General features: G+C 39.1%; 2 protein-coding genes across 3 annotated transcripts; both read right to left on the bottom strand.

The window, feature by feature from the left end:
• Positions 1–101: 101 nt before the first annotated feature.
• zgc:92907 (uncharacterized protein LOC436733 homolog) lies at positions 102–4780 on the bottom strand. 2 transcript variants are annotated; one of them, XM_034542916.1, is made up of 4 exons: positions 4615–4780; positions 3413–3575; positions 2726–2864; positions 102–2629 (listed from the first exon to the last, which is right to left on the bottom strand). In XM_034542916.1, the coding sequence occupies exons 1-4, from the start codon at positions 4693–4695 to the stop codon at positions 2518–2520; spliced, it is 495 nt and encodes a 164-aa protein (XP_034398807.1). In that variant the 5' UTR covers positions 4696–4780; the 3' UTR covers positions 102–2517. The 2 variants fall into 2 exon arrangements, with proteins under 2 accessions (XP_034398807.1, XP_034398808.1); XM_034542917.1 differs by having other exon boundaries at positions 1718–2629; positions 3413–3589; positions 4615–4729.
• Positions 4781–7408: 2628 nt separating this feature from the next.
• rap2c (RAP2C, member of RAS oncogene family) lies at positions 7409–11381 on the bottom strand. Its single transcript, XM_034542915.1, has 3 exons — positions 10400–11381; positions 9237–9522; positions 7409–8662 (listed from the first exon to the last, which is right to left on the bottom strand). The coding sequence occupies exons 1-2, from the start codon at positions 10670–10672 to the stop codon at positions 9244–9246; spliced, it is 552 nt and encodes a 183-aa protein (XP_034398806.1). The 5' UTR covers positions 10673–11381; the 3' UTR covers positions 7409–8662; positions 9237–9243.
• Between the last annotated feature and the right edge of the window lie 5617 nt (positions 11382–16998).

Here is a 16998-nt window from a genome sequence, read left to right as displayed (position 1 = left end):
CCTCTACATGTTAATTATAATGTAGAAATGTTCCCTTTTTTAAGGTTATGTTTTGGTCAATGGAAATGTGAAAGTGGAAATGAAAACAAATCTGGGGGGTCAGTTCAAATTACATAAATTACATTACATTAAGCTTTATTGCAACTTCCCTTAAAGTTCCAAACAGTACAAACTTGAGTAAAAACGAAGCTGACAGAGGAGCTCTGGGGAAAACAAGTGACACTGGCCTAGATTGTCCATCTCTATTAGATTAACATGCAGTTTTTCACAAACATCATGTGAATTTTATGCAGTGGCGGGCAGAACCGGTCTAAACCACTCAGTGACAGTTCTAATTGTTTCAGGGGAAATGCCAAAGAATATCTGCAAAGTGGGGGTCCTAGATTTTAAAAACATATTTTAGGGATGCGACCAATTACTATTTTTATTATTGAAAGTGTCCTAAAAGCGAAAAGTGACGTCTTCAAATTACACCCCAAAAAAAACAAAAGATATGTTAAATGTTACAACAATAAAGACACAAAATGTAATCTTCACATTTGGGAAACTGGAAAAATATAGTTTTTAATTTACTCTCTCGATAATCTAATCTCACTAATCGTTTAAAATCTACAATATGCAATAGAGATATTGACTCCAAAACACCTAAAGTGCAGAATGAGGCAGAACTGTGAATCTCAGAAACTGCCAAGGCAAATGACACATTTTGATGTCAACCAAATGTTAGTGTCATATTAATTTGGCTGGAACCAATGCAGTTGTTTGAGTACGACAAGAGCTGTGAACAAATTATAATGCTATTTCATAATCAGTAATAAAAGCAAGTTTTCAAGGTAGATTTGCCATGCAACTTTTGAAAAGCAATGTTTCATGTGGATGGACCCTTGCTCTTTTTCTCTGTTTGTTAAAGGTAACTAACCATTTCCTTAATTAAAATTATCAAATAGAACAGCTGGCTGCTGTAACCAGTATCAGACAGCTGTTATGCCTATTGCACAGACATTCTCCTATGCAGAAGGGACTTTCTTAAGAAGGAAGTCCGCCACCGTTCTGGTTTATTTCTTTTGTACAACAGTGAAATAAGATATTATTTATTTCTTTATTAAGCTGCCTGACATTCTAGCTACATCTCAGGAAATTTGGGAAATGAACCCGACAGTATCATTATCAAATGCTGGTGCAACCAGGCTGACTTGCTCTACCAACCACAAGAACAGGTCTTTATCAGGTAAACCAATCTGGTCGGTAAACCTGCTGCCTCAGTAGCAGAACGTGGAAAAATGTTTACAGCTCTGATTTGAAACACTGTCCAGAGTTTGAGGAGCCAAACTAAGCTTTGTGATGCCTTTCACACATCATTTCCTGTTTCACAAAACCTCTCCTGGTGAATAAACTTTAACTAGAGAAATTATGAATCAGCATGTTTCCTAAATGTGTCTTCTGCAAAGATTTTAAATAATTTAAAATACCCGTTCCCAGGCTGTTTATGTACATATGGACCTCTTTCCTACAGGTTAGGTGACATTTAACAGCCTCTCATACACTGATTAGTGGAGCAGCTGGTGTTCCTGCTTTTCAGCAGATTGAGTCGACTTGACAGAAAAAAAGTAGTCATGGCGTATAACGAGGGATTCTACTGAAAACATTAACAACATGAGCAGGGATAACAAAAAAAAACACATTCAAAATGGTTTAGTTAAAAAAACAGAAGAAACAAAAAAAGCCACCAATTGTCTGAATGTGTTCTTGCCAGTTTGGACTGGAAGAAGTTGGAGTGTACGTGCAGGGAGGTTTCACCCTGGAGGCAAAAATAGGTGCAACCCTCCTCTTGGTGACCCAACACATTAGTGTCTTGGTAAAGTAGAACACTGTCTTTTAAATCAGTCGAAAAAAGACATAGATATTAATATATAAATATAGCCGTGCAAGTTAGATTATTCATTTCATAACCGACTGAAGTGAAATGTAGTGGGGAAGTACACAGTATATAATTATAAAAGTGGCACATCCTCATTTAATGGAGCCCATAACTTGTTTCACCTAACATTTGTAGTGAGCATTAAGCATAAGCTTCTCTTTAGATTTACAAATCATGGGTGAGGTCAAGACACACAGACCAAATGCATTGATTGTATAACATTAAAGAAGTCCGACAACTCAAAATGTACAAACAGCTGACCAGGGTGAACACAGCTCTCTTTGTTACATCTCAAAGGGCAGAGATGCCTTCAACTCTCTGAACTGCTGAATATTATTCCCCTCAAACCCCTGGTAGTTTTGTTTTTCTTTGACTCGTAAAAAAACTTTAAACCAACAAAATCTAGAATACATATACAAATAATTCCCAGGACACATAAGGATTTGAAATAAGACATATATTATTATTGCATACAAAAATAGTGTCAGCTGTGCTGTGCAATCACAGTAAAGATTGAAGTATCATGAGCTACTAAAACAGGATATTCTAAAGGTCATCAAACTTCAGTTAAACAGAAAACAAGCAGTCAGATTTAAGTTTCACTGAACACCGAAGGCTTTGTCGAGGAAATTTGCAAAATTCTTGGGCTGTCCGGGCAAGAAGGGCTGAAGAACAGAGAGATCCATCGTCCTCAGGGTTTCTGTCAGGGTGCTGAGAGAATAAATAAATACGTTTTTAAACGCTTGTTACTTTTGTTTTGCTAAGCAACCTCACAGGTACAAAGTGCACATGTGACAACACACATACCTGCATGTGCAGTACAACAAGTGGGAGTCCTTGTGCAGCTGTCTGGCCATCTCCAGTTGGTGGTTGTTCATCAGTTTGTCATTGACGACGACCAGCAGAGGTTTTCCTGCACCAAGCGCCTCCAAACAGCTTCCCGCTCCTGAGGATGAAAACCAGATAAAATACTATAAGGTGTTCATAATTTGTAGTAAACTGTGTCAAATTACAAAAACTATATTATCCTTTAGTGCGAACGTTCCTCCTCAGGTAAGATTCTGTTTCATTCACAAAGAAATAAGGTAATCTATGCCTCTGCTGCTAAAACCTTTCAGCTAGTAGTTTGCTGGATGTACTCCGATGCCCTCAGGTTGAACCGGTCTGTTGCTGAGACTCTGCTGTGGTGATCATGAGTTTTCTGTGTATTGTTTGCACACTGCTGACATACCTTTATTTGCTTTTGCTTTAAATTAATGTATTTTTGGCAGGAAATTGACTTTGGAAACTACCTGTTGTGTCTGACCCTTTTAATAGTTATGATGTGCATTGTGTTTTGAAACTAAACCTAGCCAACCATAGTTTTTCTTATGGAGCAGCATAAGTGTAACATGATGGAAGAAGAAGAATGGTAAGTGAAAATCTAGCCACTATTTATAACAGGAGAAAGTGTCATGGTGGCAGGAGGTCAAGTTGTTTTTATATTTTACTCACCTGCATGGCTGATGACGAGGTCAGCCTGCCTGATGTCCTCTGCTATAGAGTCTTTAAACCGATAAGCCTCAAGTCTGACGTGTGGACAGCTGTCAGCAGCTGGAAGAATAGATCCTCTTCCAGCCTGAAGAACCAAACGTTCATATCCACGAGCCTTTAAAACCTGCAGGGAGAAAACTGGTCACAAATGTGCCCTTTAATGTTACACAGTTTACAAAGACCAAAAACCTGGATAATGGATTTTTTTTTTTAAACCACTGTGAAAACTTCTAACAGCGTCATTAAGTGTTCTGAAGTTTCCCCACTAATCATTAGAAACAGCAGGTCTGAGTAAATTCTCTAAATGAATTTCCTTAGTACCAACTTCAAGACCTGACAGCATCACAATGTTGGTTTCATGTTTCGTATTTTGTAGCTGTGATCATTAATAATTATTGGCCAAACCAGAATCAAGTATTGCTGTTCCAGGACAGATCCATTAATTGTATACATTACTCTCGTTTTAATATCTACTGTTTGCAAGATTAGCTGTGAAAAAGATAATTGTAATGCATTTCTAGAATGAATGTCCTATATACACTTTACTCAATATCCAGTTAGTAGTATAGTACATTGGTGAAATGTATCCAAGTATATTAACTCAATTACTGTATTTAAGTAAAAATGTGAGGTACTTATACTTAACTTGAGTACATCAATGTTATGTTATGTTTAACGTTTCAGAAGGAAGATATTGTACATTTTACTCTACTTGCTTTTCAGATTAAGATTTTACTTCAAATTACATGACCATTTTATAAAATATGATGCAGTGTTAAAGGAGCCCAGTCTGTTTTTCCCTCGGGATGATCTGGCTGACGCGCTCTTGTTCAGCCTACACCTGCGCGTCCCTTTCGCTTCGCTGACATCACCCACGGACACATTTGTTTCTGTATAAATATAATGTGTTTATTCTCTTTGTCGAGATATACCACAATATCGGCGGAGACAGCTAAACACGTCACTCCACAGTGGTCAAAACCTAAAACTCTGTACTTTTACTTTAGTAACATTTGAAATGCAGGACTTTCACCTGTACAGGAGCATTTCTATAGTGCCACTGTGGTACTGGTGCTTTTGACTTCTTCCACCCCTGGGTATCAATACGTTGTAGCAGTATTGTAGCCACTTCAAGCTTACTCGAAATAACCAACTTTACTCACCTGAACGGTCTCCGGACACGTGATGCCTTCAATGAGGTCATCGAAGCTCGTGGTGCCGACAGTCACAAACACCGTGTTCATGACTACTCGGCTAACACTGTTGCCTCCTCTCACAGCAGCTCATCCTCGTCCCACAACCGTGGAACTGACAGCTACTTCCGCTTCAGGCCGGTGACGTCACAGTCATGACGGTGAAACAAACAAGGGATGCTGCCACCTCGAGGCCTGGAGCTGTAACGCTTCATAAAGACACTGATGTGTCTGAGGCTGCAGAGTGGAAAAATACTAGTCTGAGGTTTTGCTGTGTTCGGGACGTTTCTCGGCGACATGTGGGGATGTAACCCCCGGCCGATAAGCAGGGTGTGCAGCCCGTTCTCATTCCCAAGTCCAACACCTCCAGGCTCAAGGTATGCAACTCTTTGGCATCTGGTACAAAGGGCGGAGAAGAGGTTGTTACATTAATGTTTTTTATGTGTGCTTCTGCGTGTATGTTTCCCCTGTTGACACAAAGAGAGCAGAAAGGCCACAGCAGGATGAAGTGTGCCATGTGCTGCCTTCATTCAACATCCGGCACCTACCCGCAGGTTTGTGAGGTGTGGATGTTTTTTTATTTGTGCTTTAAAACATTATAAAATAACATTCAGTTGACTGTCCTGATCTGCACAGATCCAGGATTCAGTCCACTGTCCTATTTCTCACAGATCAATTTCCTGGACTAGTATGTCCCTCCAGACATCTAAGTGGCAGTGAATTAGTGCTCAAAGACAATTTATGACAAGCAAACACAGCTGAAAAATACAGCTGAAAACTCTGAGCAGCATGTGATGTTAAGGCTTCCTGTTGCTGGAAGGCGTCGGTGTAAACCAGCAAACCTGCCGAAGGAGATCCACAAAGGAATCATTCAAGTTTGTACTTGACACCGACAGCTGGGCTCAAGGGTGCATTATCACTGCTGCTGATATGTTCACCCGAGTGATGAGCTGCCTCACAGGAACTTGGAGGTCAAAATATTTGGAGGCCACTAGAGTATAAATAGGTTGAATTTGGTTGGATGAGTTTTCTAAAAAAAAGTCTGGGCTACACAACAAAAGAGCTTCTTATGGTTATCATTACTCTGTGTACAATAAACACTATTCATTCAAAAATAGCCCCGGAACAATTTGTATTTATCTTATTGTTGCAGTTTTCATTACACTGTAATGCATTTATCGTACCAGATCACCACTCTTAATGTCTTCAATTGTCTTATTTTGTTGATGATTTATGCTGCCATTGTCCTCTTGTAGTACAATAGCGATCTGAACTGAGCTGTGTTTTCAAGCTACTTTTCAGATAAAGCTTTAATAAAGAAACCTGCTAACCTACCCAACAAATATAATAAGCTCCACCTCGGTCAGTTTCAACAAAACATTCTGCTGACACATTATCACTAATAATATCAATTCAATAATAAATATCAATCACCATTCACCAACAATAAAATAGGGAGTTGTGTAACAGACAGATGGCATTCTGCTGCATAACCAACACCTACCTTTGAGACTTCAAGTAAATATTATGGCTAATGCTTCTTCTACTACAAGTAATATATAGAATGCAGGGTTTTTGTTTGTCATGGAGTATTTTTACATTGTGGTATTACTATTATTACTTAAGTAAAGGCGCCTGTGTGTTACTTACATTTCACAACCAAATTTTGCAGTAACTTCTTTTAACCTGTAAATCAACAAAACCATGTGTGCTCATAGAGGACGACCACAAGGCCACACGGAAAAAAAACACATTGAAGACTATAAAATAAATGTTGCATTGTCCAATTAGATATAAATAAATATATAACGCAACCATTTCCATGCCACTCGTGGTTGTTCACACTTTCTGGTAACCTGAACATGGACAGACTTGTTTACTGAGTGCTCAGCTGACAGGATAAATGTCTCTGCCTACAACTCTCTTGTGGTGTGGGCAGAGATAAACCCAGCAGGAACCAGGACATGGCAGTCAAAATATGTCCCCCCCACCCCCTTCTTAAGGAGCTTGGAAGAGCTGTGGTAACCCTGCTGATTCAAAGACGTCCCACAGCAGCTGCTGCCAGCTCAGTGAAAGATGCACAAGCTCGGCGAGCGCACAGCCGCTCCACCTGACCGCCGCAGAGCGAGAGGAACAAGAGCCGGCCCTGCACTCCATGGGATGTGGAAACTAGAGCGCCGCTATGTGTGACGAACACAAGAAGCAAAATGTGCAACGCACACACCAACTCCACTGCACTCTGCCAGCCTGATGCGCACGCACACACAAAAAGTGGAACGTGTAGCCTGCTTCTGAGAGCTGGTATTTTCTTTAGAGATGTAGCTTCAGACAAAGTTCTCTTCGTCATAAGTGAAACATCTCTACTCTACATAGAAATACTGTAACTTAAAGCCTATATAATTGAATTATGTACTAGTAAACAAAGCAACAATACATTGTTTATCTTTCAAACAAAACAAGTGGTTTAAAATGTGGACAAAAATGCAAAATATAAAATGTTGGAATGATTGTTTCATGAGTAAATTCTTTTACAAAACATTTAAATTATTCTTTCACATCGGATCTGATATTGGCCCGTAAGGACAGGAGGAACAATTACAGCAATTAAACAATTTAATTATACATATGGACTTGTGACCATTTTGTTTATAGGAGGAAGTAGGTGCACTTCTGCTGCACTAAACATTAGTTGGGTGCTCTGCCCAACAGGACAGGCGAGTGTTGTAAGACAAAGTTGAAAATTCATCAAAGCCAACACCGTAACTGTGCCCAATGACAAACTCAGAAAGGCCAGCATGTTTATTACCATGACGATTTTTATATCTTTGAGAAAAAGAAACATGACACCAGGGTGCAACAGAAGTTATTTAAGGCTCTGTTAAATCCTCAGCTTCAAAAACAAAACAATGTACCAGATATCCTGAAAAAAAGTCACAAAAACAAAAGAAAACTAGTACTTTAAAAGTTTAAAACTGGCTACCCATATTGTTAGTCTTTAATAAATATGTTACTATAAGAAAAAGAATACAAAGTTAAATCTGATTAACTGTGCCAGAACTTTTATCAAACCACATTGCTGCGAATAATTTGATGACAAGAAATCAGCGTCTCCTGAATTTAAAGCAACACACATCATGTAGTCAAACACTAATTTGCACTGTGAGCTTCCTTTGGTCGTTCCAAAATCATTCTCCCACACACTCTTTGAGAAAACTGAAAATGGAAGACCTGCGTCCCCGTGATTCATGCCTTGTAGAGACTTTGACAGAATTCAGGCTAAAAACAGTAAAATGGCTCCTCCTTATCACTTCAAGTTGATTTAGTAGAACATTTTCCATTTTGAGCATGCATGTTTTCAGATGAGTTTAGCTGCTTCAGGCTACTGCAATAATAAAATAGTAAATTATTGATGTTACAGGATTAATCCACAGAGTTTTACATCCCGTCTAATTTTCCTAAAGCTAAAAAGTCAGTTAGAATAATTATTTCAGACAAGATTCTCAAAATAGAGTCAGCAGCATACCTGGGCAGCAAACTGATCGAAGTATGCATGCTTAAAAGTCAAAATGTTTCAAAATTATGAAATACTTTGTCAAATTCCAAACTTGAGACACAATACAAGTAATAATAAAGTATATAATAGTGATTAAAGCAGCATTAAAAAGGAGGCTGCAACCTCACAAACACTCCTGCTTATTATTTGAGGGATACTTCCGACTAAAAGGAGAAAAAAAAAGAAGACTGAAATTCACAGATGGCTATTCTCGCTCATTACAAGTCCGTCAGTCTGAATCCATCCTGGATGATCCGAAAGGCCGTTAAGGTTGCAGCAGAAACGTCTTCTAACAGTTATGATATCAAAAATAGGACAGACGTCTTTTCCTGTCAGATGCTCTGTGATAGACAGTCAGAAACCACACTGAACAGAAACTTCACCAGCTTCGGTAAGTTTCTGTCAGTTTGTCCCCAGGTTCATGGTACATCAAAATCCTTGTGGTGATCCAGACAAATTAGGCATCTATAAAAAAAAAAAAAAAAGAATAGAGAGAGAAAAGACAAAACAGCGAATTAATACAAGAAGTTTAAATGGAAAAAAACTGTAATTCTTAGTGTGCAGCTGTGTGCAACACTGGCAACACATCTCACAGACTCTAAAGTGAACTTCCTGTTTTGGAGCATATTTTCTTTTTCAGGATGTCACATTTTCCTCTTTCTCCGACTCGGCTCACAGCACTGTCGGTTTCATTTGCCTTTAAGGCCCTGAGCTACTCTTACAGTTGTGTTCTTTGTGCCACATACTTTCTACAGTTTTATGATAATAAGCTAAACCAACAGTTTGCACGGAGCAGCACCGCCCACTCGCCTTTCTCACTTCCAACTGGACCTCTCCTCCCTCTCCCTCACACTGCACTGAAACGCCGCACAGTCATCCATTTGTCACATTTCTCCTCAGCCTGTGAACTATTTTACATTGCAGGGACATTTGATCACATTTTGAAAATGAGTGCGCCGCCAACTGTACTCGTGAGCTCTTTGGGGCCGCCTGTATATGAACGCAAGCATACAATGAAATTAAATGGCAGTACTCGTACCTCTTTCTCACTGTACCACACAGGCTGTGCAGCACTGTTCCTGCTTCTCCGGCAGTGTGGAATAATTCATCTGTCGGACGATCTCTGCGAACAGCTCGTCCACCATAGTCTTGCTCTTGGCTGAAGTTTCAATAAAAGGGCAGCCCCACTCTTGAGCCAGAGCTCGTCCATCTGACCCAGCCACCTCACGCTCAGACTCCAAGTCGACTTTGTTCCCGACCAGTATCAACGGCACCTTCTCGAACCGCTTCACTCGAACTATTTGGTCTCGCATTGGTCTGATGTCCTGAAATATGAAGAGGGAAAGGATACGAGTGGCTTCTCATGAAAACCAGTCTTTTGTAGTACAGAGAAATAAATCAGTCCCCCGAGAGTGTGCTGTAGATGTAAATACAAAACAATGCAAAAACAAAATGGGGACACTCAAAAAATGTAACTAAACGAGTATGGTGGAGAAACTGTTAAAGATGTTATGATGTATTAAATATTTCCCTTTAAGTTTGATTGGCAACAGCTTTCCATAGTTGCAGTCTGATGTTTGGTATTACATTATTTCCTGTTGGTAGAGAAATATAAGTATAATATGTGTGTATCCTACCGGCAAAAACAGTATACAATGAGAATTAGAACAGCAGTATATTACTTACTCTATACAATTTGTATGTAGTATGGAAACTAGGACACAGCTTAGGCCTTTATCATTAAATGTTCCCATGTAAAACGTCATTACAAGTATCACTCTCTATTAAAACATACACATTATGGTGTTTGGCCAAATTGAAAAGTTGTGGCAACTACAAAGTAGTTTCATTTTCTTGCACACATTCTAACTGGGAACCAGTTTTGCAGCTTGGTAGCTTAAAGCTGTTATCCAGTTAGACTGTTTCACATTGGATAACGTGACACATTTTCATGTTTCTTGGTAGTTTTATTTAAAGAAAAGTCTCCACGGGCTTATTTGCACAAGTTTTAATGTCTATAAAGTTGCCTAAAACTGAACACTTTGATGTATGGAGGGCATTTTACATCAAATGAATGATCTTCTTTGCATAAAGTAACATCTGAATGCTGCAAGTCTCTACAATACAGTACGAGTCGCATCCCGGAATTAACTACCTCGCCATAACCAGTTTAAGGTGTGTGTGTGCGGTGACGTCAGGTACCTGGAATGACTGCTGGTTGACCAGGCTGTAGACCAAGATGAACCCCTGTCCGTTCTTTATGTACAGGTCTCTCATGGAGGCAAACTGCTCAGTCCCCGCCGTGTCGAGGATCTCCAGCACGGACGGAGACGAGTCCACCTCGATCTCCTTTCTGTAAAAGTCCTCGATGGTCGGGTCGTATTTCTCGATGAAGGTGCCGGTGACAAACTGGACGGTCAGCGCGGATTTCCCGACCCCGCCGCTGCCGAGCACGACCACTTTGTACTCCTTCATCGGGGCGGGCTAACCTAGCAGCTAACTGAGCTCCACTGCTATACTCGCCCCAGAAACATCGACCAGGCCCGTTAAAGAGCCGACAAGCTGGGGAAGGTGGGGCAATATCAAACAACTCCTCTTCATTCACATAAACACAGCTGCAGCGCTCATACTCGTTGCCTTTCTCACGTCGCCTCGCTGGTTAACAAGTAAAAGTTGACGTCCGTTTGACGTTAGCTCACGTAAACGCTAGCTCGCTTCTGGCTAAACCCAGAGTTCCGCGGTCCCATGCTCGAGCCTCGAGACGTTACATCCGATGTGATCACCCACAAGGACCGGGGACGCGTTAACAAAACGTGCCGTGTGGCTACAGGCGGCGAGTCACGGTGATACACGTTACACGTTCCCTATAAACAACATGACAATTCCCGCACACAGACACACACCAGCCCGCTGGTGTCGCAAAACGCAGCGCTAGTTATGTCCGTCCGGGCCTTGTTCTGGTTCCGGCCCGGCCCGGCCCGGCGCCTCTGCACCCGGGCGTACTATCGACGGACACACCACAGATTCGATGTTGTAGTCCGAGGGTCCATTGGCCACAGTCTGTTGCTGCCCCAATGTACGTTTGACTCTGAGTGGCGAGATTTGATAACAGAAATTAAAGCTTTTTTTCCACCAACTGATTTCCTGAAGCTAACAGTCTGGTTTCCGTTAACGACAACCTGGTTTCCGGTGTGGCTGTTTTCACAATAAAAGCCTCGTCTCTCCAGCAGTGAGCCCTAAATACTTGAACGAGCTTTACGGGTGCAGCAAAACACCCAGTTTAATATGACCCCATGCAATATATATACACTGGACACAAAACAAATGTAAGAGTTGTCTTAGACAGAGTGGTTAAGATGCACAGATCCTACAGCATAAGTTTTTTACACCAATCATCCCACTCTGGCAGTACAATACTCATTTAATAAATTATAATATATTTGTATCTAACTATATTACTGAATGATAAATGTAAAATGTATGACTATTGCCAAACAGTAATTTCAATCTATACCTTGTTTAGGGAAGCTTAAATATTCAGATATGTCAAGGTAGTGATTTAATTTATACTCTAACACTGGCTGAAAATCATCTTTTTGTTTGCTGTCCTTGAGTCTATTATCTTCTCTTACCTTCCTCCAATGATGTAGAGGTATAATCCAGGGTGTGTCATTCAGTACACTGTGACATCATGGTTGAGTGTGATGTGGTAATTTTAAGGTTTATATGATTCCCGCTTTATTTTTCATAATGTTCCATTTTATTTTTAGCTCATGGTGCTTTAAAATATTCTTCTATAATGATTTTGTCAAAAACAAGTTGATTTGTTCTGGTATTCAAACTTGCAAAGGCCGTGATCTCCACTATGTGTTGTCCTAGGTGTTGGCCTGCATCATTTTCACAAGTAATCATCAAGATGCTAGCATTATTTGCAGTTCCTAATACAATATTTTTTTATATACTGTAAGTAATGTTTTCAAGACATCCTTGACTTCAACTGTAATATAACCTTTAGTCATATAAATATCATCAAGTCATATCAAAGCTCACAATTCAGGAGATACATGAAAATGTCTCTTTAAAGGTGACACAAAAAGATAATGAACAAAACACAGCACAAGAGGATCACGATTATGTGTTTTATTAAAGGTCAAACAGAAATAGCAGAACTCATCATAGGCACAGTAACTTACTCTTAATAGCTATACACGGCAAAACAAATTGGCATGTAGCCAGCAGCACATACAAGCACCACAAGCAGAAAACAGGGTGAAACGATAGATGATTAAGAAACAGCATTCACTTTCAAGTCTATCCTAGAGTGTCAAGAGAGAGTATTTCATATGGCTTAGTCCTGAACAGTCTTTGGCCCTTTTCATCTTCCACGGGTTGCCATTCAGTCTGCGATTATACCCAATTTCATAATGACTCACCAACCCGACAAAGGATTTTAAATAAAGGGATACGTTTTACACACAATACATGTGCTGTTTAAAGTCAATATGAACATAGAATGTAAAGGAACAACTACATCTTGCATGATAAAGGCACAATTACAACTGAATTGTTTGAAAATAATGATGACAATAAATCAATTTCAAAACAAAATCACAATCTTAATCACTTGTTTGTGACCCCACAGTATGTTAAGTCCACTCCACATGTGGAGTCAGAGGGCTGTGAACCGACTCACCAGGATGACTCAGTCAATCCACCTCTAGGACAAGTGCCATTGTGACAAAATCACTGGCATTAATAGCAAATGAAGGGCATCAAATGGAACAGAGTTGCGTAAGGATGTTGCTGCTGCTGCAAGAATAACATTGGAAAACCAGGTTTTTAGCAAATTTGACTAATATCCTGAAGAGAATTCAGATTCATTGTTGTTTTGGATAATGGCACCAAGGGATAAAAGAATAAACCCATTTTACAAAATGACAAAAATAAAGTGAATTTAAAACCCTGTGAACACATCTCACATACAAGTCCCTCTGTAGTCAGATTTTATTATCTGCTCCACTTTTATAACTGGCTGCTATTTTGCCTGCATGTGGAGAAACTGTGCTTTATTTTGGTGCATTCATCAATTCATTATTACTGGTTTATCATATACATATCCAAACCGACTATTTATTCTAATCCACCTCTCTTGTTTGATTTCAGGGTCAGATATTACAGCAAATTAACTGAACAAAACCTTTTGTAAAGCAAATCATTTGTGGTTTCCAGCTAGGCAATGTCTTGCTTGGCAAATAACAGGGCTCTAGCAAAGAAACAAAAGGACAGATCCTTCAGATCTTTTTATACTGTAATAAAATTATAAACATACTTGTATTATTAACAATACATTGATTTGCTTTTTAATCAACTCTTTTATCTATATTTATTCAAAATAAATTTTGAGTATTTTGACATAGTTATGTACATAAGTGCAAACAAGGTGAACATCACACATTCGTATACACTTCAGCAAGGATCGACATCCCCCAGCACAGCTGGGCAGAAAGAGACTTCTGAACCACCTTCTTGAACAAAACTGAAACAGAACTCTATAATAAAAGCTCAGCCTCCATCCAGAGAAAACCGAGCGAGGGCCATCCAGTCTGAAGGAGGTAACCAGTGGGGATGCTGACTTGTTTGATTTGACAGAAAAAGAAGATCTTTCTATTAGTCCACAAGTCTCTTTACCTTCCTGACAGATAGGTGTTCACTTTCTTATTTCTCAAAAACTCAATGTACAAGAACAAAAAAACAATTACGGTCAACTAAACAAAACAAAATAAACACCTGATCTCCCCTAAGGACCTTTGGATATTACAAGGATTTAAGTTTTTCATACAAATATTTAATCACGTCGCAATAACAAGACAAACTAATTAGACATTCCCTTTTTGAATAAGTTAGTGATGTATGTTGTTTTAATTAATGTGGAAAAAATAATAATCACAATTCGGGTAATAGAAAGGTAGCCATGTTTACAGTCTGTTGCCACAGCAACAGCGACCATTACCATTAACAATGACTTCATCATTGTATACAAATTCTTTTCATATTATATCTTTTTCTTGTTGTCTACAAACTATTAACTATGTATAAATTAGTTGTTTTAAATTTCCATGCTGTTTTTATGTCAGTTAAAAAAAGCTTAACTTACCATTATTACATGTCACTTTCATACACAGCTATCACATCTTTATACAGTGATCAAGAAATAAGGCCCTTTGTTTGTGCCCCGGCAAAAAGAAGTATGCTCAGGACTTAACTGTCCACATGCTAAAGGATCTGGTCACTGGCCGCAATGATCAGAGCATTTTGCATATTCCAGAGTTATGATTCATGACTGTATGGGTAAAATACAGTGAGACCTAAAGGAAATCAAGTACAAGAGAATGAGAAAGGGAAAGAGGTTAAAACATTTTTTCTCGTGCCACACGCTCTTGTACATCAATACATACATCTAAATGTACTTAAAGTTCAAATGTCCTCAAGAGGCACAATTTATTAATCAAGTATTCTGTTTTTTTTCCATCTGGACAGCAGTTAGTGAAGGCATAATGATGTGAAGGAGGGACGAGGCGAAGGCGAGAGGGAAGGGTTTTCTTGGCTGGACAAAGCTGGTCTCTAAAAGCTGTAAGATTAAGACAAACTAAATTGTCTGGACATTCGAATCATCAATTTCATTGAGTAGGAGAGAAATATGTCTGTTTAAAGACTTGAGAAAATGTAGCTGCTCAACACAATAAAAAACAAGAAGACAACTTAAAGGAGAAGTACGTTTCGGTACCAAAAAGAACATTTCTTTACAGATGGACGATAACAGGCATATATAACGCTTTGTCTACCATGAAGATAGAAAGTAAATAATTTTGCGAAATAGCTTATTCACTTTCTTTTAGAAGGTTAGAGGTAAATATGAAGCTTGAACCAGGAGACAGTGAGCTTAACTAAGCATAAAAAATAGAATCAAGGGGGTAAAGCTAAACTAGCTCTGGGCAAAGTAGCGTGAGACCAACAAATCAGACAATATTGGCTCATTGTAGAAATATTGTATTTGTGTATAATTTGGCTGATGAGTAACAAGCAATTGCAGTACAGAAATGCCAAATGAGGTTGAAGGTAATTTAGAAACAGGGTCAAGATAACAGTTTTTTTAATGTAAACAAATGTTGATATTGATTGAATTGATATATATTAAACTTTTTCTTAAAACTCCTAAATCACTATTAGTATCAGCCTAAAAAATACAGTCTCAGTTAAACTATAGTCCGGAGCTACAAAACAAATATGCCTTGCAACACTTCTACAGCTCACTAACACATAATATCTTGTTTGCTCGTTTCCAGTCGTTACGCAAAGTGGCTGCAGGTTCTAGCTTCATATTTAACACACAAACATGAGAGCAGGATTTATCTTCTCATTTAACTTGGAAAGAAAGTGAATACGCTCACTGTTGTACAACGGTACAGTAAAACACTGATAGGGTGCTCCCAAAGGTCATTCCCCACACAAACCCAAGGTCAATCCAACTTGGCCCTGCAGAACACAATTGTTTGTGTTAATGGGTGGGAAGCCAGAGAGGGATTACATACTTCTCACAGCACTAGCAAACTCCTACAGAATGGTCGGTCTACACTGTCGCTTCTGTATGCAGCCTCCCCAGTGGGAGTTAACAGAAACAGAGACGGCATCCACATTATGCAAAAAAAAGAGAAGATATGCTAAAAAGAAGGGTAGCATGCAGAATTTCTATATTTTGTCCCGTGATTATACCATTATAGGTGCATTTTGGGCACTTTGGTTACTTCCAAGGGAGGGGAACAATAGCTGATTAGCAGGAAATGGTACTGTTCTGTACCTGTACGGTGCACATCTGCACTTCAAAATGTACAATTATGCTCTACGTTTTCTGAGTGAAATATATTTCTAAAAGTAGTCACACCATCCATTGACATTAAATATAAATCTATATAACAATACACATACTTTAATATGTCTTAACACAGTATAAGCATGGTACCTACAGTATGTGACCTCAGAAGTTGTTTATATATAGTGAATCCTTACATTTCAACATGCCTCTCTCTCAAAAGGGCATGTGAAGAGTCTTTGCAATAGATACATTCACGACACGATAACATTATTTAAAATGAATAATGTTCAGTGGGAAATGCCGTCTGCAGCATTTACAACTAACCAAATATGTGATTCATTGTCTTTTTAGTATGCACTCGACTCACTGATCTATTTCTTTACATAAACGATAAGACAGCACAGCTGTCTCAAAGAGGAAACAAGTACTGTAGAGATGTGATTTACTGTTATAATAACGTACCAAACGACACCTCTAGTTTTGAGCACTGGTCTGTTCTTACAGTGTATTGACAGTGGTGGCTTGAGGAGACTTGAAAGAGGCACATTTGAATTTGGATGAAAGTGATTTCAGCGCAGTTTCCAGAGCCGTTACGCACAATCTTTCGCACCTACAAAGCAATTCCTTACTGTCCTTTGAGATCCAAAATCCAACTTTTTTTTCATCTTTTTTTTTTTTTTACAATAGACATCAAACGGGTGATTTATTCCTCCATTTCCTGACTTTACCATAGCTCAATTCTGGTTATAACAGCTGTGGATGCAATATTCAGAGTCCTACTACTTTCCACAATAAGGACACATCATTAGAAAAGACAACACATTATAAAGTCAGACAGGACATTTTCAAGTTCTAAGCTTTCTCCCTGAAGAGCCATAAAACATACAAATCTTGTGCCACGTATTCAATCGAAAAGCCGCATGAAGGGAGA

Source organism: Cyclopterus lumpus, chromosome 10 (assembly GCF_009769545.1).
Source record: "Cyclopterus lumpus isolate fCycLum1 chromosome 10, fCycLum1.pri, whole genome shotgun sequence".
Lineage (NCBI taxonomy): Eukaryota > Metazoa > Chordata > Actinopteri > Perciformes > Cyclopteridae > Cyclopterus > Cyclopterus lumpus.
This window is presented reverse-complemented; position numbering and strand designations above follow the sequence as displayed.